The 17,254-nt window shown below is 38.4% G+C and overlaps 1 protein-coding gene across 3 annotated transcripts in view; it reads right to left on the bottom strand.

Annotated features, from left to right (window-relative positions):
• The window catches only part of TENM3 (teneurin transmembrane protein 3), a 454,641-nt gene that overhangs the window by 132,831 nt on the left and 304,556 nt on the right, over positions 1–17,254 (bottom strand). For all 3 annotated transcript variants that reach the window (XM_018042106.1, XM_018042103.1, XM_018042105.1), the window contains one exon: positions 7,208–7,330. In XM_018042106.1, coding sequence (XP_017897595.1) covers positions 7,208–7,330 — 123 coding nt within the window. The remainder of the gene's footprint in view (positions 1–7,207; positions 7,331–17,254) is intronic.

Raw genomic sequence — 17,254 nt, forward strand, 5'->3', positions numbered from 1 at the left:
TGTCCGGCTCTTTGCGACCCCGTGGACTGTAGCCCACCAGGCTCCTCTGTCCATGGGATTTTCCAGGCAGGAATACTGAAGTAGGTTGCCACTCCCTTCTCCAGAGGATCTTCTAGACCTAGGGATAAAACCTGGGTCTCCTGCATTGGAGGAGGCATATTCTTTACTGCCTGAACCACCACGGAAAATTCTTTGCATTATAATTTATTATAAATTCCTAATAAGTTTTGGTTGATTTCTACATATACTATTTTTTAAAATACTGAGTAGAGTAGTAGTCCCTTATCCCACTAAGATCCGCTAGTACACGTATTTACACGAGATCATTCATATTTAGACTCATTCATTATGTTCACAGATTTCTAACTCTATTATTATACATTATTGCCATTAACAAGTTCTATCGTTCCTATCTGAAGCTTACGTGATTTAATCTGCTCTCTGGTCTTGATCCTATCTACTGCTGCTAGAAATGGCTGATAGATGTTTTAACAGTGCACCCATGCTTTGAGAGCTGGTCAGCATTAGCTGGTGCTAATCCCAGCACTGTTTTCCAAAACATCATCTTTGCCCAAGGGCATTAGCTTTGGAAACAGTAACCAAGTTCTGATTTCTAGGGTTTCGGGTTTTGCTTTATTGCTTTCTTTATATCCTGATTTTGAGGTGTTAAAATCTTTCTCACTGCAAAATATGTGTACCCACTTCTGGGTCGAGAAGTGTATCTACTTGTATAGTTAGTCCCATAGTTAATTTAACAGGTGGCTCTTTTTCAGAAAGAAGGTTATTTTTAATTGTAATACAAAAAGAACCAAGGTTGAGTGGACTGCTTCTTTTTTGTCTACCTGTAATGGAAAAATCTTCCTAGAATTTCAGAGTTCCAGTGCCCTTGGAGGTTATCTGGTCCAGTATTCTTCAAATAAGAGTAGTTCATACCCCTATGGAACATGAGGACTTTTCAATGTAGGAAAAAGGGGAACATTATTTTATGGAAATTATTTCTAGAACCTCAACAATTCCCATATTTAGACTTCCATTACAACAGACAGGCATACTTTTCACATATCCAGAATCTTTCTTTGATACATTCTCTTAGAACATAAAGTTTCCAGTGTGTCAAACAGGCAAAATTGAAAGTATTTTTGCTGATAAACATTCTTTTTTTTTTTTACAATTTCTTAAAAATATAAATTTATTTATTTTAATTGGAGGCTAATTACTTTACAATATTGCATTGGTTTTGCCATATATCAACATGAATCTGCCACAGAGAGACACAGATGTATAAAACAGTCTTTTGGACTCTGCGGGAGAGGGAGAGGGTGGGATGACTTGGGAGAATGGCATTGAAACATGTATATCATATATGAAACGAATCGCCAGTCCAGGTTTGATAAACATTCTTTAACCAAGACACCATAAACCCAAGGAAGGTCTCTTTTGTTTTTCCTGCCATACACGTATTTCTAGCAAAGGCAAAGTACAATGAAGTTAAGAAACGGACTATTTAAGACTGCTGGCAGTTTTCACATCGGACGCATCAAGAGGGAGAGAGAAATCTTTGTTTTTGTGCCCTGTCACCCACTCACCCATTGTCTCTAAATGCTTTTCATCTGCAGAAGAGTTTCATGATTGCAAAGAGAACATCAATAAAGTAAGAAGTATTCACGGCAATGATACCTTATTTAATCCAATTGTCAAACTCCTGGCAAGGCTCTGAGTTTTATCCATCTCTCTACTGCCTGCCTAGCACAGGAATTCTGAGCTGAGATGGTTGTGACAAAATTTATATTAATTTATTTGAACTGAAAAAAAACAAGTCAGACTTTTTATGGAAGAAAGTAAGTTTGATTTTATTGAAAACTAGCTCTACCAGTAAATTAAATAGTATTTCCCATACATTTGATGAGCTAATTAGAGATGCTAAAAGTATATAATATGATAAAAGCATTCAAAAGAGATTATAAGAAAGGTAAATGAAAATGAACAATGGCTCCATTTTCTACCGCATTCTGTACATATCAGATAAAATAAAGTGCCACTAAGTAAAAGAATAACATATCATTAGTGGTTTGCATCTTGCTAAGCCTTGGTGAAGCCTTTTCTGGTGTACTCCATGGAAACTGAGAAATTTGGATTGATTTGGAAAACTGCGTAAAGAATCCTTTTGAAATCAGGTAGCTGCCAATTCCTCACTTTCAATAAAACTGAAGAAGAAACGTGGTGGAATTGACACTTGTAGACCACTAAATATATTTTTTGGAAATAGATCACTGTGATTTTTAACAAAGGACTAACAAGGACTTCGAACACTCCCATCTGCTTATTTTGTAGGGAGAGTTCTTATGTTTACACTTATAAAAAAGGAAAAACGGAATAGAATTGATATTGAAATTTGCTTTGCTCTTATAATAGGTAATATTCATCAGTGAATACATAAACTGTCTGAAAAGTCTCCATCTCATCCAGAGAGGTATTTTTTAATACATTTTCACTTTTTATATTTAATAATTATTAAAATGCTGACATTATGTATATCATAATTAGGTTGATTTCAGCCAAATACGTGCAACTGATAAATGGAAACAAAATTCAGTATAGAATGAAACAGATTGAAAAAAAACCACCTAAGAGTACTATGGTTGCAGGAAATACAACTCAATACACATATTTTAGACTCACAAGAACGAAATAGTTTTAAGATCACTGATCTAGCTTATCCTATGAAATGTGCTCATTTTTAAGTGCCTATCAATGTCTCTCTGCTTCAAATTATTACACTATTTAGAATCTAGGATTTATTTTGAATTGAGGTCTCAAAATGTCTCTTTCCTAAAAGGTAGATGCTGACCTGACCCTCTCACTATATTCAGTGATGCAGAGAGATAAGGACATCACAGATTTCTCTCTGCTTAAATCCATGGAACTGGCCGCTAATATTAGTACAACAATCCTGCTAAAAAGCCTCTATCTGAATGTCAGGAGACTAGAGTTTTGTGACGGTGCCTTGTTTTTTTAAATTCTGCACTGCTGCTTTTCAAGTCATGGCCCTCCTCTCATTCGGCCAGGTCAAGCGTGGTCGTTGCTGTTAGCATTTTCAAACGCTCTTTATTGATTGTAAACACACCTGGAAGTCAGTGTGCCATTGACACCGTTTGATAAACTTGTAAATACTTGGACAACCTTTTCCTCTGAAGCTCGTCAGTCCTCCCAGATAAAAGCCTGGAGACAGATGTCTTCATCATGTCCTGAATTCCAGAAAACTCTGGCTTCAGAGGAAATGAAAGGAGGGCTAGTTTTAGTGCTCGCCATCCTCCCTTACTGAGATCACTCCATCCTTAAGCCCCCAGAGTCTGAACCTGGGAACGATCACAGGAAATACGAAGGTGGTCTGTAGGTTTTACCAAGAGAAAAAGGAGGAAGGATGGAGGAAAAAAATAGACGGGGCAACAGACTGCCCTGTAGTTATTCTAAACTCAAAGTGTGTGGGTTAGGAATCAAACCAATTAAAACCTTCACAGTTAGAGTGAGATGTACCATGTCTTCAAACACAATAAAGTATCATCTTGAAGGTTTCCCCCCGCCCCCATCCTGTCCTGTTGTGCCTCAACGTGGGAGCCACTGGCTCTCTTTTCACCTGCTAACTGTGATTTTTCCTTTCATCAGTAAGTGTGTGTCACAACAGTCTTAACGTCTTAAAATATGGTTGTCAGAGTGTGAAAACATAAAGAGGCTGAGTACATATAGCTATTGTTATTCCTCTTCTTCTTATGAGATTCCTAGTTTATATAAAAACACATCAGTAAAGTGGCATTTCTCAGATAACTCCATTAAATAAAGGACTTTATACTCTGAGACATCTTTTGAATTATAATTTATACCCCCCAGATATCATAAGGACAAAACAGAGTAGTACTTAAAAATTCTATCAGTAATTTAGGGGGTTTGGTATCTGTTTGAGAATTACTCTATGACATCAGAAAACCACTCAAAGTTACAAAATACTACTCTTTGGGGTCATAGATATCATGAGCTTGCTGCCTGCACATCATGTGAGTGAACTGGCCTATACTGATTAAAATGAAGAGGCAGAAAATACATCCAACTCTGAAGGTCTAACAATTGTCAAGGAAGGTAAATGATAATAAATATCATCTTAGGTCCCACAGAGGCACTAATAATTAAGGCATCAGGAAGCAAGGTTGGGCATTTATAGACAATCAATAGCCCACCCTCCAATTCTATGATCTAACCTTGGATTTATACTCTGACTTTGAGATCTCTGAGAGAAAATATCTTTTTATAAACAACCGCATGCCATAACTTAACATTATGTATACAGAGTGTTACATCACAAGCTAAGTGAATTAAAACATTACCTTGCAAATGTAGTTTAATGGACAAAATCAATGTAGCATCTAATTAAGCAGCTATTATACAATGCAACAACATAAATACTATATGCAATATTGAATAAAACTCAATACTCTTGAAGCACTGTTAGCCCCATTTCTTCAATTCATAGGCAACTTTTAACTTGCTCTAAAATCTAATTCTTTGAAATCGGCTTGTATTTGAGAAAATTCATACATGGCGAACAATAATGTAAAATTTAAAAGCAGTCTGAACCTTTTTTTGTTTAAAGAGGATGAATCACATAGTTTTTCAATTTGTTCTCATACAAAAGGGGTTTTTAATTATTTGCTGACATATAATTGACATGCAACATTATATTAGTTTCTGATGTATAATGACTTGATAACTATATATATTGTGAAACAATTACCACAATATGTCTAACATAGACAGTCACAATTTTTTCTGTATGTGATGAGAACTTTTAAGATCTACTTTTTCACAGCTTTCAAATACATGAGACAAGTGGAGGAAGGGAAGAGACTGACCCCAGACACGGTCTCTGCCCTGTCTCGCTTTCCCCAGAGGTTAGGGGGTAATGCCTGGGCACAACCTCCCATGTGCCCCTCTGTCCCTGCTTGTGTGAATATACACACTATGGCTCTATCGCTGAATTGTCAGTTCCTGGCAGGACCCCTACTCAAAAGCACCATGTGGGATGGGGGCAGGAGGGCTGGGTCAAGGAGACCCTGAGAAGGAAGCCCCAGCTATGGGACTGCAGGAGGGAAAGAGTGGGGGCCCCCCACCTCATCCTCATGGTGACTAATTAAAGTCACCATGTTGTATATTATATCCATGACTTAGTAATTGTAAAACTGGAAGTTTCTATAAAAGTTTTTTTTTTTAACATGGAGAAGTCATTTGCCAGAGTCACACTAACCAAAATTGATGGCCTTCATTTTGTCTTATATTAATGTGCTGTGCTCAGACACTCGGTCATGTCCGACTCTCCACGACCCCATGGACTGTAGCCCGTCAGGCTCCTCTGTCCATGGGATTCTCCAGGCAAGAATACTGGAGTGGGTTGCCATTTCCTTCTCCAGGGGAACTTCCTGATGCAAGGATCAAACTTGCATCTCCTGCATTGGCAGGCAGATTCTTTACTGCCAAGGCATTGGGGGAAACCCAATAAAACGTTAGGATGTATAAACAAATAAGCAAAATGTGTACAATAAGCATTTTTCTCTTCCGTTTGTAAGAAGTACCCTACATGTGTGGTTAACAAGTGCCATTTGATCATTCACAGGAATCATCCACTTAAAGAGACACTCTAAATTTCAATCTATATAAACCCAAAAGAAATACTTTTAATTTCTGTATAGTTACTGATCTGTTCATATTTGTGTTATCAGTGCATTAAAGATTAAACAGTTATTTAAAGTAATTATATTTCACTTAATTGAAATTTCCCACCAACAGTTTTAATTAGGCCAGCTTTTCTTCACTCCTCTTTAATCCACTGTGTGCTAATTTCCACTGTCACTGTCATCAACCATTAGATTATAGTTTATTTGAAATATATAGCACTTGGTATCAAACATTCTACACAGGGGCAGCGGTGGAGGTATTATTATTACTGTGAAAATCTAACATTTAGAAACGTCCTCTAAAATCCCTCAGCCTCCCTAAGAAAGAAGAGAGGTGAATATATAGCACTTGGTATTAAACACTCTATACAGGGGCAAGAGTGGTGGTATTTATTATTATTGTGAAAATCTAACATCTTCTAAAATCCATCAGCCTTCCTAAAAAAGAAGAGGGGTGTCATGAAGTATTATTATTAAAACAGAAGATGGAAAAGCAAAGAACAAAAAAATACGGTAAAAGCATTAGTCACAGCCAGTGGGTACATGTAAAGTAGCTGCATATATAAAATACAAATAAATATACTATATAGATATATAATAGCTTCTTTTCAGTCTTGCAAAGAAATCAGCCACATGAGGATGAAAATAACTGATGCCAAAGCAGAAGAAAAATATTCTAGATTAGAAACAAAGAGGAAGGAGAGCCAGGGAAATGCTGAAAGGCAAAGAGCCTGTTTCTCATGTGACGGAAAAAGGTGTCTTTATCTGGTTGCTTTGAGATATAAAGTACTTTGACATTTTGCAAAAAGTCAGAGAATGCCAAATGCCAAGCATAAATACAAGCATGTACACACATATAATAAAAATAGCTACATCAAATAAATATACTTACACATGTACACATTTTTCTGGGTGTTTATATTGAAAAAAATGAAATACAGCATTCTCTAACCTCTTAAATACCAATTTTTAACCTCGGAACCAATTGATTTGAAAGCCTGTTAGCTTAAAGTGTAAACTTTTGAAAGTTTAGATAAAGGGCAAAGCTGAGGAAAGGTCAATGAACGATAATCCTTTAATGTGTTTTGTATGTAAAAGCATCTAAAACAAAATGAAGATAGTATTCCAACTTCACATACTAGCTGAATGAAGAAAACTCAATAAACCCAAGGTGATATAAGAGATGATACACTGAATTAGAATCTATTTACAGACTAAAAATAAAACAAAACGCACACTTTTGAAGGAAAGGCAAAAAAGCCTAGCCATCGACTCAGAAGGCAGAGCACTGCATTATTCCTGTAATAAAAATGTGAATGTTCAAGGCTTCAAGTAACTGAATGAAAGTCACTCATTCAGAGATAATATTTGTAATTCTAAAACCTCTTCCTTCTCCCATACACAACTGGCTCTAACATGGGTAAAAATAAATTTATGGAAAAGAAGTGTTAAAAGAGAAACACAGGACACGTGATTCTTTCTCTTACCATTGTCGCCAGAAGGTAACGACACCGTGTTTGTCGGCATGGCATCAGAATTCACTTTCCCATTCTCAAATGTGTCATTTTCTGTCTGCTGCAACTGCCAATTGAGGCCAAAGAGATGCATTGCTGGGGGTAAAAAACACACGTTGTTTAAAGGTCTGCTGCTTCCAGCTACAACAGCAAATGGTACATCTGTTCATAACAAGAGTCACATGTAAAGTTAGAATTACCATGTTCTGAATAGCAAGAGTCATATGTAAAGTTAGACTGTCCATACTCTGAGTAACAAGAGTCACATGTAAAGTGGAAATTCCCATGTTCTGAAATGCCAAGGATTAATCACCTAATAAAAATCAGAAAACAGTTCCTCTCACAAAGGCAATTCAGGCAGCAGTGCAAGGCAACACGGCAGCACTTTAATAAAGATTTGATCTGATTCGGCTAATGAGCACCGGGAAACTCTTGGAATGAATCCCTCTGTGCTCTGCTTTGTTCCGATTCTACCACTCACCATCATCTAAGTGAGTGGCAGGACAGGACCACATGCCCCTTGCACACTTGGTTGTAACATTTATAGGTTCTTAAGAGTTGGCGATGGACAGGGAGGCCTGGTGTGCTGCAGTCCATGGGGCCGCAAAGAGTAGGACACGACTGAGCGGCTGAACTGAACTGAATTGAAGAGACGGCTCTTCACTTGGACTAAGGTGACAAGTGGTCTCACAGATCAATATGGTGCATGAAATGGTCAACATGGATTCCGATGCACAACATACAGTAATATTCGAGTATTCTTAATTTAAGATGAATAATCTTCAAATCTTTGACTTACAATTTAGCACTAGCACAGATCAAGCAACATGAGTGTGTGTCAGATTCAGTTCAATTCAGTTCAGTCACTCAATCTTGTCTGACTCTTTGCAACCCCATGGACTGCAGCACGCCAGGCCTCCCTGCTCATCACCAACTCCCAGAGTTCACTCAAACTCATGTCCATCGAGTTGGTGATGCCATCCAACCATCTCATCCTCTGTCATCCCCTTCTCCTCCTGCCTCCAATCTTTTGCAGCGTCAGGGTGTTTTCCAAAGTGTCAGGCAACTTCACATAAAGTTTTTGATGTAGGATTGATAATCTTATAAATTTACGTATAAATTCATATATAAATTTTATATGTTTACTAATTTTCTTTATGTAAAAATAGCTAATATAATAGCTATAATAGCTTTATGCAAATAGCTAACTAGAAGACTAAGTAATTAGAAAGAGAAAGGTAACAATTTATTATTTTACATATTTTTATTTTATTCTTTAAAAATATTTAGAATAATACTCACTGTCGCATTAATCATTAACACTGAAGGTTCATTTGTGCTCCACAAAATAGAGTTTAGGAATTAATCCCTAAGGAAGGCTAAATATCCATTGGGAAATCTGGTGATTGTCATATTACTATGTCATGAAGGAGAATTTTTCAACATTATTTGACAGTATATATTCATTATACATATTGTAATTTACCAAAGAGAGATGTGAGAGTTTAGAAAGTACTGTTAGAGACAGTGTGATAACGACTGCTGTTAAGAAGCCCTTATTAAATATCGAATATATAATAATAAAACTAAGCTGTTACAGTGTAAAGAGCAATTAGACGTGGGTTCAATCTCAGTCTAGAATTTGTCGTTGTTTAGTCGCTAAATTGTGCCTGACTCTTTTACAACCCCATGGACTGTAGCCCATCGGGTTCCTCTGTCCGTGGGATTTCCCAGCAAGAATACTGGAGTGGGTTGCCATTTCCTTCTCCAAGGGATCTTTCTGACCCAGGGATCCAACCGATCTCTTGTGTCTCCTGGATTGGCAGACAGACTTTTTAGCACCAGGGAAGCTCAATCTAGAATTTAACTTTGGACAAATGATGTAATACTAAACATTAGGTTTACTTACAAAATGAGGCTGGTTAAACCAACCTTAAATGATGTGAATTTTCTAGACCATGTATATGAAGGATGTGTGTGTGTTAGTCACTCAGTTGTGTCCAACTCTTGTGACCCTATGGACTGTAGCCCTCCAGGCTCCTCTCCATGGGATTCTCCAGGTAAGAATACTGCAGTGGGTTGCCACTCCCTTCTCCAGGAATTTTCTAGGCCATATATATGAAGGATAGCTGGCACCTACTGGGACAGCCCATAGTATGTAGCTCTTTCATTTACTTATTCTGTACTCCAGGTTACTGAACCATTTGTAGTCGCCTGAACAGACCATAGAGTCTCGATAAACACCCCACTTAGGCCCCACATCTGCAGTGCTCCTTACCCACTGCAAAATACCTATTCTTCCCTCTAATGGTTGGTGTCAGCTTCTTGGGGAGACCTCCTGACTGCGTGAAGTATCTCCCAAGATTGTCTTAGATCATTCATGTATCTCATTTGCCTTATACAGTGTCTGCTACTGACCAGATCTCAGTAAGCATCTGTCAAAGAAATAAACTCTATTTTTGGAGGTTTTAAAATCTCTGACAACACTTTTGTGGACACAAGTATAGCAATTTAAGGCAAAATTAATAAAAACCAAATAAAAATATAAATGGCTAAGAATGGAGTGTTACATTATTAATGATGAATTAATGACTGGTCTTAGCATAATGCTATAGGAAAAGTATAATAGCTGAGTGAAAGGCCATTAGCACTGTGTATAATTGATCAATTTTTTAAAAAAGATTCAACAGTTTGGGGACATTCTATTACCAGTCTCACATTGTTTTGATAACAATTTCTCATATAAAAATCATCCTTTAGTAAAGAAACACACCAAACATAGACAGGAACATAGCCACATTCACCCTGGACAATTTGTAACAAACATATAGGCTCATACTCAATGTTTAAATTATAGTGTTTCAGCAATTTCCTTTAAAGACTAATTTTTTCAAGGATTAAAATACAGGTTTACAATTCTCCAATATACAAACTGTCAACTCATAAAGAAGTATAATTTCAGGTCATTTTGCATTAGAGTATGTAGTTTTTGAGTGGCAAAATATCAGAAGCTTTCTCAACATTTATCACTTCATACATTTTTCAAGGTTTCAGATAGTTCAGCAATGTGTGAATAAAATGCTGTAGTTCTGCGTACAGTAAAAGTTTTGACAGACATACTCTGGCTTAGCAATAATATTCCAAAAGAGCCATAGTTTCTACACAAAATAATGTATCATCATTGTGAGCTTTTATGTAACATAAAAAGCCTTCTTGAATGATGGATTTGCTTACATTACTGGTTTTAAAAGACTCTGAAGAGGAGGAACAGTCCCTGGGTCATGCACAGATATCAAATGTTAAAAAGCAATGTTATGTTTGTGTTTGGAGAGCTATTTTACTTTTTGCCAGATGGGCCACAGCTTTATTACATATATTTTTTATTATAGAAAATCTCAGTAAAATGGGATTTGGGTTCTACTTAAGATGTCATATAATAAGAAACATACCAAATGGTACTGTAGCTTGTTAAACTCTGCTTTGAAAACAGACACCAAACAGTTGTTTGGTCTTAGGATGTTACGTACTTTGAAAATGTTGGTGTTTGGTATTGAGTGAAGCTCTTGACACTGATGTGTAACGAAAGATTTTTATGCAAATATAGAGGTTGATTCCGAAGTTAATGAGAGACAGAGACACATACAGAGAGAGAGATACAAAGAGAGAGTGAGAAAAAGGAGGCAACAAACTCAAAGTCAGAACGCTACTGAAATTACTGAGCACTGGTGTAATGAGCTATCTTGGCAGACACATCAAGGGAGAATTAGAGAAACAAAATACATCTATAAAGAAAGAAGAATGATCCTAATTCTTTAATGCCCAGGCTGGAAAGCAGAGTTGATCCCATGAGAAGGCAATTGCGGCCACTCTTCACGATGCTGTGACGGGTCCTGGTTTGCCCAGGACCCGACGGAGGGCATGGGAAGAGTGCCAGAAAGGAGGCTGGCAGCTCTGTGCTCTGCGGGGCCCTCAACCCCTGGGTGGACAGCTTAGCTAATGAGGACAGCTTAGGCGAGGTGGCACAGACTGGTAGCAATACCAGGCATTCTCTCAGCCGCAGACGGGGTCCCCTGCGTTGGTGTGGGAACATGGGGATGCAATATTTTTAACAATAAAATGTTCACTGAACACTTAGCTATGTGTCAAGTGTTGTGCTTATGCTTTAGCCTATCATCTCATTTAATCTTCTCAAAGACTCCATTAGGTAGTCACTTTTTTAAAAAAATTGTAAATCTGTGAAAACTGAGACTTTCTGAGCGTAAGGTTCCAAATGAGTAAGTTGTGGACCGTGACCCAGACCTTCTGGTGAAAAAGGGCACACACACCACCTATAACCTACCCGAGGGTGGTGGAATGTGAAAATCCACACCGAAGGGAGTCAACTGTAACTTCTGTGAGGGTCGTAGGCTAGAGACATGATTCTGCACTACATCTAGGAAACTGAAGGCAGAGACAGAGTTTGGAGGGGAGGGAAGGAAAAATCAGTAACCGGTAACACTTGTGTACTCCAGGCACCATCCTGCCACACAAATACTTTTCCGTCGTGTGTATTGTTCCAAAAGGAAAGTTCTACAGTAATGTTATGACAGTGATTAAATTAATAACAGGCTGTTTTGGTTAACTCCAAGAGTCTTAAAAACAAATTAAAAATTACGCAAGTAAACAGCAGTGTGTGTTTTAAAGTTACAGAAATACTAATGGAGATATAATCAGCGTGTTTTTGCATTTTAAAATACCTTGATATCTATTATCTCCTAATAAATGTAGTGTGTGATAGGATCGTTACCCCTGTAACACAGGCAGAGAGGGGGTCAGTGATTCACCCAGTTAGTGCATGAAGAGGACCCATGTATCTCTGTGTGTGTGTCTCTCTGTCTCATTAACTTGGGCTCAGTCTCTGTATTTGCATAGAGATCTTAAGTTATACATATTAAGTGTCAAGAACTTCACTCAACACCAGATTTCATTTTCAAACTACATAACAGACCTCCTGATTCTATTTCAGGATTCCTTTCCCTGTACTATGTGCTGTTTTCCTACTTATCTGAATCAAAACTGAGCATTCGCCTCAAGGGAATTATAAAAAGTCTAACACAAATTGTTAATGCATCTCTCTTTTGAGTAGCAGACATACTCAGAAGTTGTCCATTTCTTAAAATTGAGTTGTAAATACAAGATGCTTACCAACTATAAATAGTTGTATTTTTGCAAGATCATTTAAAGGTTGCTTGTTGGGAATTAGAATATATTTTCTCCATATTAAAAAATCTTAGATACAGTGGGTAAGTCCCCATAGATGTACAAAATTCTGTCTGCATATCCAATAGAAACACGTATCCACAGAGCACCAAAAGGCATGAACAAGAATGTTCACAGAAATATTTGTTACAGCCCCAAACTGGAAAGAACTCCGATGTCTGCCTGCAGTAGGATGGAGAAACAGATGATAGGATCATCGTACAATGGAATTCCACACAGCAGTGTGAGTGAGTGAGCCACCTCCAGATGCCACAATATGCAACAACTTCACAAACGGAATACTGAGCAAGGGACCCCATTCACAGAAGACGTTGATACTGTGGAAGTCCACGTGCGTAACATTCAAAGCAGGTGAAAGTCCCCGGAGTGACTCTCTGCAGGGGGAAGTGGGGAGGTGATGCCTGGGAGACCCCATGGGGGCTTCTGGAGAGCGGGTAATATTCCATTTTTCTGCCTGGGAAGTGGCTCCACTGGGTTGCTCACTTAGGTTCTGTATACTTTTCTAACTACATACTAAACTTAAATATTTTATTTAAAGTAGTCCATCTGACACAGAGCATAGCTAAAGAATGTATGTTTTACCTTCCCTGAACCTTTGCCACAGGCGCTTTTCTCTGCAAAGCTCCCAGGCATTCCTGCCCATAAGGTTGTGGGCGAGACAATGAAGACAGCCTGTTACAGCAACACCACCCCGACCCCCGGCCCCACCGAGATAAATAGAGTAAATGCACACACACAGCAAAGACCCAGTGTAGAAGGATGGTAAGCGACTCCATCCGCTAAGAGGAAAAGGGGAGGAGTGAGACAACAGTCAAGAGACAGAAGACATCCACACATCCACTGATGAATGGATAAAGAAAACACCATATACATATGTTGTTGTTTAGTTGCTAAGTCAAACTTGACTCTTTGTGACCCCATGGACTGTAGCTTGCCAGGCTCCTCTGTCCATGGGATTTCCCAGGCAAGAATACTGGAGTGGGGTGCCAATCCAGGGATCAAACTTGTGTCTCCTGCATTGGCAGGTAGGTTATTTATACTACTGAGCCACAAGAGAAGCCTATTGTATAAATACACAGGACAAATACTGCTTGATTTCACTTATATGGGCATCTAAGATAGACCCAAAGGAGCAGACAGTTGAATGGTGCCTAGGGCTGGCATGGGGGGATATTGACAGTTGTTTAGTGAATAGAGAGTTTCTATTTTGCAACATGAGAAAGTTCTAGAGCTCTGTTGCATAACAAGGTGAATATAACACAGACCCCATGAGCTGGCCAGATTTGCCTGTCTACCATAGCGTCCTTAATTATTCTGCTTCCGTGACATTGTTCCTTATAATTCCTGGTTTCTTGGGTGCCTTCCCCAAACTCTGCCTGATGAAATTTCACCAACACCCTAAAATCTAGTCCACATAACATTTCTTCATGAAGTCTTCCTAGAATTAATTTGTACTCTATACTGCTATCAGTTCAGTTCAGTTCAGTTCAGTCACGTCCGACTCTTTGCAACCCCATGAACCGCAGCACGCCAGGCCTCTCTGTCTATCACCAACTCCAGGAGCCTACCCAAATTCATGTCCATCGAGTCGGTGATGCCAGCCAGCCATCTCATCCTCGGTCGTCCCCTTCTCCTCCTGCCCCCAATCCCACCCAGCATCAGGGTCTTTTCCAATGAATCAACTCTTCGCATGAGGTGGCCAAAGTACTGGAGTTTCAGCTTTAGCATCAGTCCTTCCAATGAACACCCAAGACTGATATCCTTTAGGATGGGCTGGTTGGATCTCCTTGCAGTCGAAGGGACTCTCAAGAGTCTTCTCCAACACCACAGTTCAAAGGCATCAATTCTTTGGCACTCAGCTTTCTTCACAGTCCAACTCTCACATCCATACATGACTACTGGAAAAACCATAGCCTTGACTAGATGGACCTTTGTTGGCAAAGTAATTTATCTCTGCTTTTGAATATGCTATCTATGTTGGTCATAACTTTCCTTCCAAGGAGTAAGCGTCTTTTAATTTCATGGCTGTGATCACCATCTGCAGTGATTTTGGAGCCCCCCAAAATAAAGTCTGACACTATTTCTACTGTTTCCCCATCTATTTGCCATGAAGTGATGGGACCAGATGTCATGATCTTCATTTTCCGAATGTTGAGCTTTAAGTCAAGTTTTTCACTCTCCTCTTTCACTTTCATCAAGAGGCTTTTTAGCTCCTCTTCACTTTCTGCCATAAGGGCTGTGTCGTCTGCATATCTCAGGTTATCGATATTTCTCCCAGCAATCTTGATTCCAGCTTGTGCTTCATCCAGCCCAGCGTTTCTCATGATGTACTCTGCATATAAGTTAAATAAGCAGGGTGACAATATACAGCCTTGACATACTCCTTTTCCTGTTTGGAACCAGTCTGTTGTTCCATGTCCATATACTGCCACAGCAATTTATATTATTTTATCTTGAACAGCCCACCTTATATTTGAATACGTTTTTAACTGTCTCTTGTGTGAGAAGTAGGGGGGTCGTAGGAGAAGCACAAATGGACCTTTGCAGATAGGGGGTTAAAAATAGGTACTCTGATGGAAAATGATGAGTTTGGGGTGGGGTAATGGAATAATGTATAGGATGTTAGCTATGGAAAAATGGGAGGAGATAGTTACAGGAAAATTTTAATATGTAATTCAGCTTTTTCAATATCTTGCTTAGAGTTGATCTTAGAGGGCTGGCTCTCCATTGCTTGGTTCCTGAGAAATAAGGATGATAACAGAGAATCTGAGACTGGTAACAGCCATAAGCAGTCTTAGCACATTATTGATTGGAGATGCATAAATGCCACAGAAGTTAGTTTCTGCAAAATGCCCCAGTCAATAATGTGTTAGGAAGTACCTAGTATAATTCCTGTTTTTGCACAGTGGGAGAATACAGATTTTCAAGATGATTCTCAGTCAGAACTCTCTTAAATTAGTTGTAGTATCTGACATTTATCATCTACAAAATTCATGAGCATACTTTTTATACTACCACCCAAGTCAATGATAAAAAAGTTACAAAGATATCAACTCTAGAAATAACTCAGTGCTAAACTGTCAATCACTTTTGCAACCTATGTTACTTATAGCCCAGTAGTCTACTCTGAACTACATTTTAAGGGTTTTGCCTGGTATTCTTAGATTGTAACCACATTCAAGCTGCTTAAATTAAAATATTTCTTGTGTCACTCAAAAAATATTCTATAATTTCTTAAATTTTTTGTTTCAGAAATGCCAAGAAAAAAATCTCATTAATTGAGAGAATTTTGAGACAATATGCCAGTGAAAATCTACCAGTGAAATTTTATGAAGAAATTTTCAGGCTCTGAAATACCGCTGAAGTGAGAGAAATTATAGTATCCGCTCCCTTTATTTTTCAAGGCTGATGGAGATGAAAGGAGTGTGTGGTATTATATTTATTTCACCTCCTCCCCATAAAAAAATGGGCAAGGCATTGTTTTTAACCGATGTATGCTGGCTTGATATTTAAAAGCCAGCATGTAGAAGACTTGAAACCAAAATGTGTCATTAAGGAAAATTATATGCCACCAAGGAGCAAATTCAGTGCCATTTTTAGTTCCATGTTGAGAGAAATGGTGCCAAATTTTGATCTTGTCTCTGGGGACCATGCCACCGAAGTTGTTATCACAGCTACTATTATTTCTACTGGCGTGCCTGTGTTCTCAGATACTGCCAAACAGGGATGGGAAGGAGGGGTGGTGACAGCTGGTGACATGGTCCAGCAATCTGCCAGAACCTTAGAGTAAATTACAGGGGATGTTGAGAGGCAAACACAGAAGCAAGCACCCTTGCCATCGGAAACCTGAAACCAGCTTATGTCACCAGAACCCTGAAGAGTACACTCTGAGGTTTTGGCAACTTAAAATCTAGTTCTTAGCATGCCTGGCATTATTGGCTAAATGCTATTTAATATCACAAGATCAAGCATGCATTCACACAAAGACAAAAAAAGTGTGAGATAATATGAGAACCAGGTTCTGGTAAAAACCAACAAAGACAAAAAAAGTATGAGGTAATATGAGAACCAGATTCTGGTAAAACAAACAAACAAAAAACTAAGCTAAAAGATATCCTGAAAGTATTCGCAATTCAGTGGGATTTAGCCTCCAAAACCTTCTAAGTTCATCTCAGCAAGCTAAGGTTGAACGCTTTCCTGTCTTGAAATTCACCTCACATCCACCATGTATGTTTTCCCCCCAAATAATCTTTCTGAGAAAGAATCATTAAGAACATGTTATCAGAAGTTGCAGGAGAAGAAAATCAGAACCTGATCATTTATAGGTATGAATGCAGTTTTCAGCACAGGCTGTGTGGCATCTTGTGGAGCCCTCAGTTTACGTTTAAAGAGACCTGGATCCAAGTCTGAATTCTGGCTCTATCGAGTTCTGGAACCTTGGCAAGTCCCTGGGCCTCTCTGAGGCTTAGATATCTTATTTATGTAAAAATCTGAAGAACTGCACTCAATGATCTTTAAGGTTTCTTCCAGATTTATATTCTATGGTATGTCAATACAATGTTTTAAAATATAAATATTTAGGCTAAATCATTGAGCCCAAGGAAAAAAAAACATCTGGCATCAATAAAATATCAACATATTAGAATACCAGTGCTGTGGTTCCTTTGTCTTCATTTTACAATAAAGTAAAATTGCATGGGCTCAAACTATCATTTTATGCATACTATTCCTTGGGTATCTTGGGTTTTGAAAGCAAAATTT

The sequence above is a fragment of the Capra hircus genome, chromosome 27, assembly GCF_001704415.2.
Source record: "Capra hircus breed San Clemente chromosome 27, ASM170441v1, whole genome shotgun sequence".
NCBI classification, from domain to species: domain Eukaryota; kingdom Metazoa; phylum Chordata; class Mammalia; order Artiodactyla; family Bovidae; genus Capra; species Capra hircus.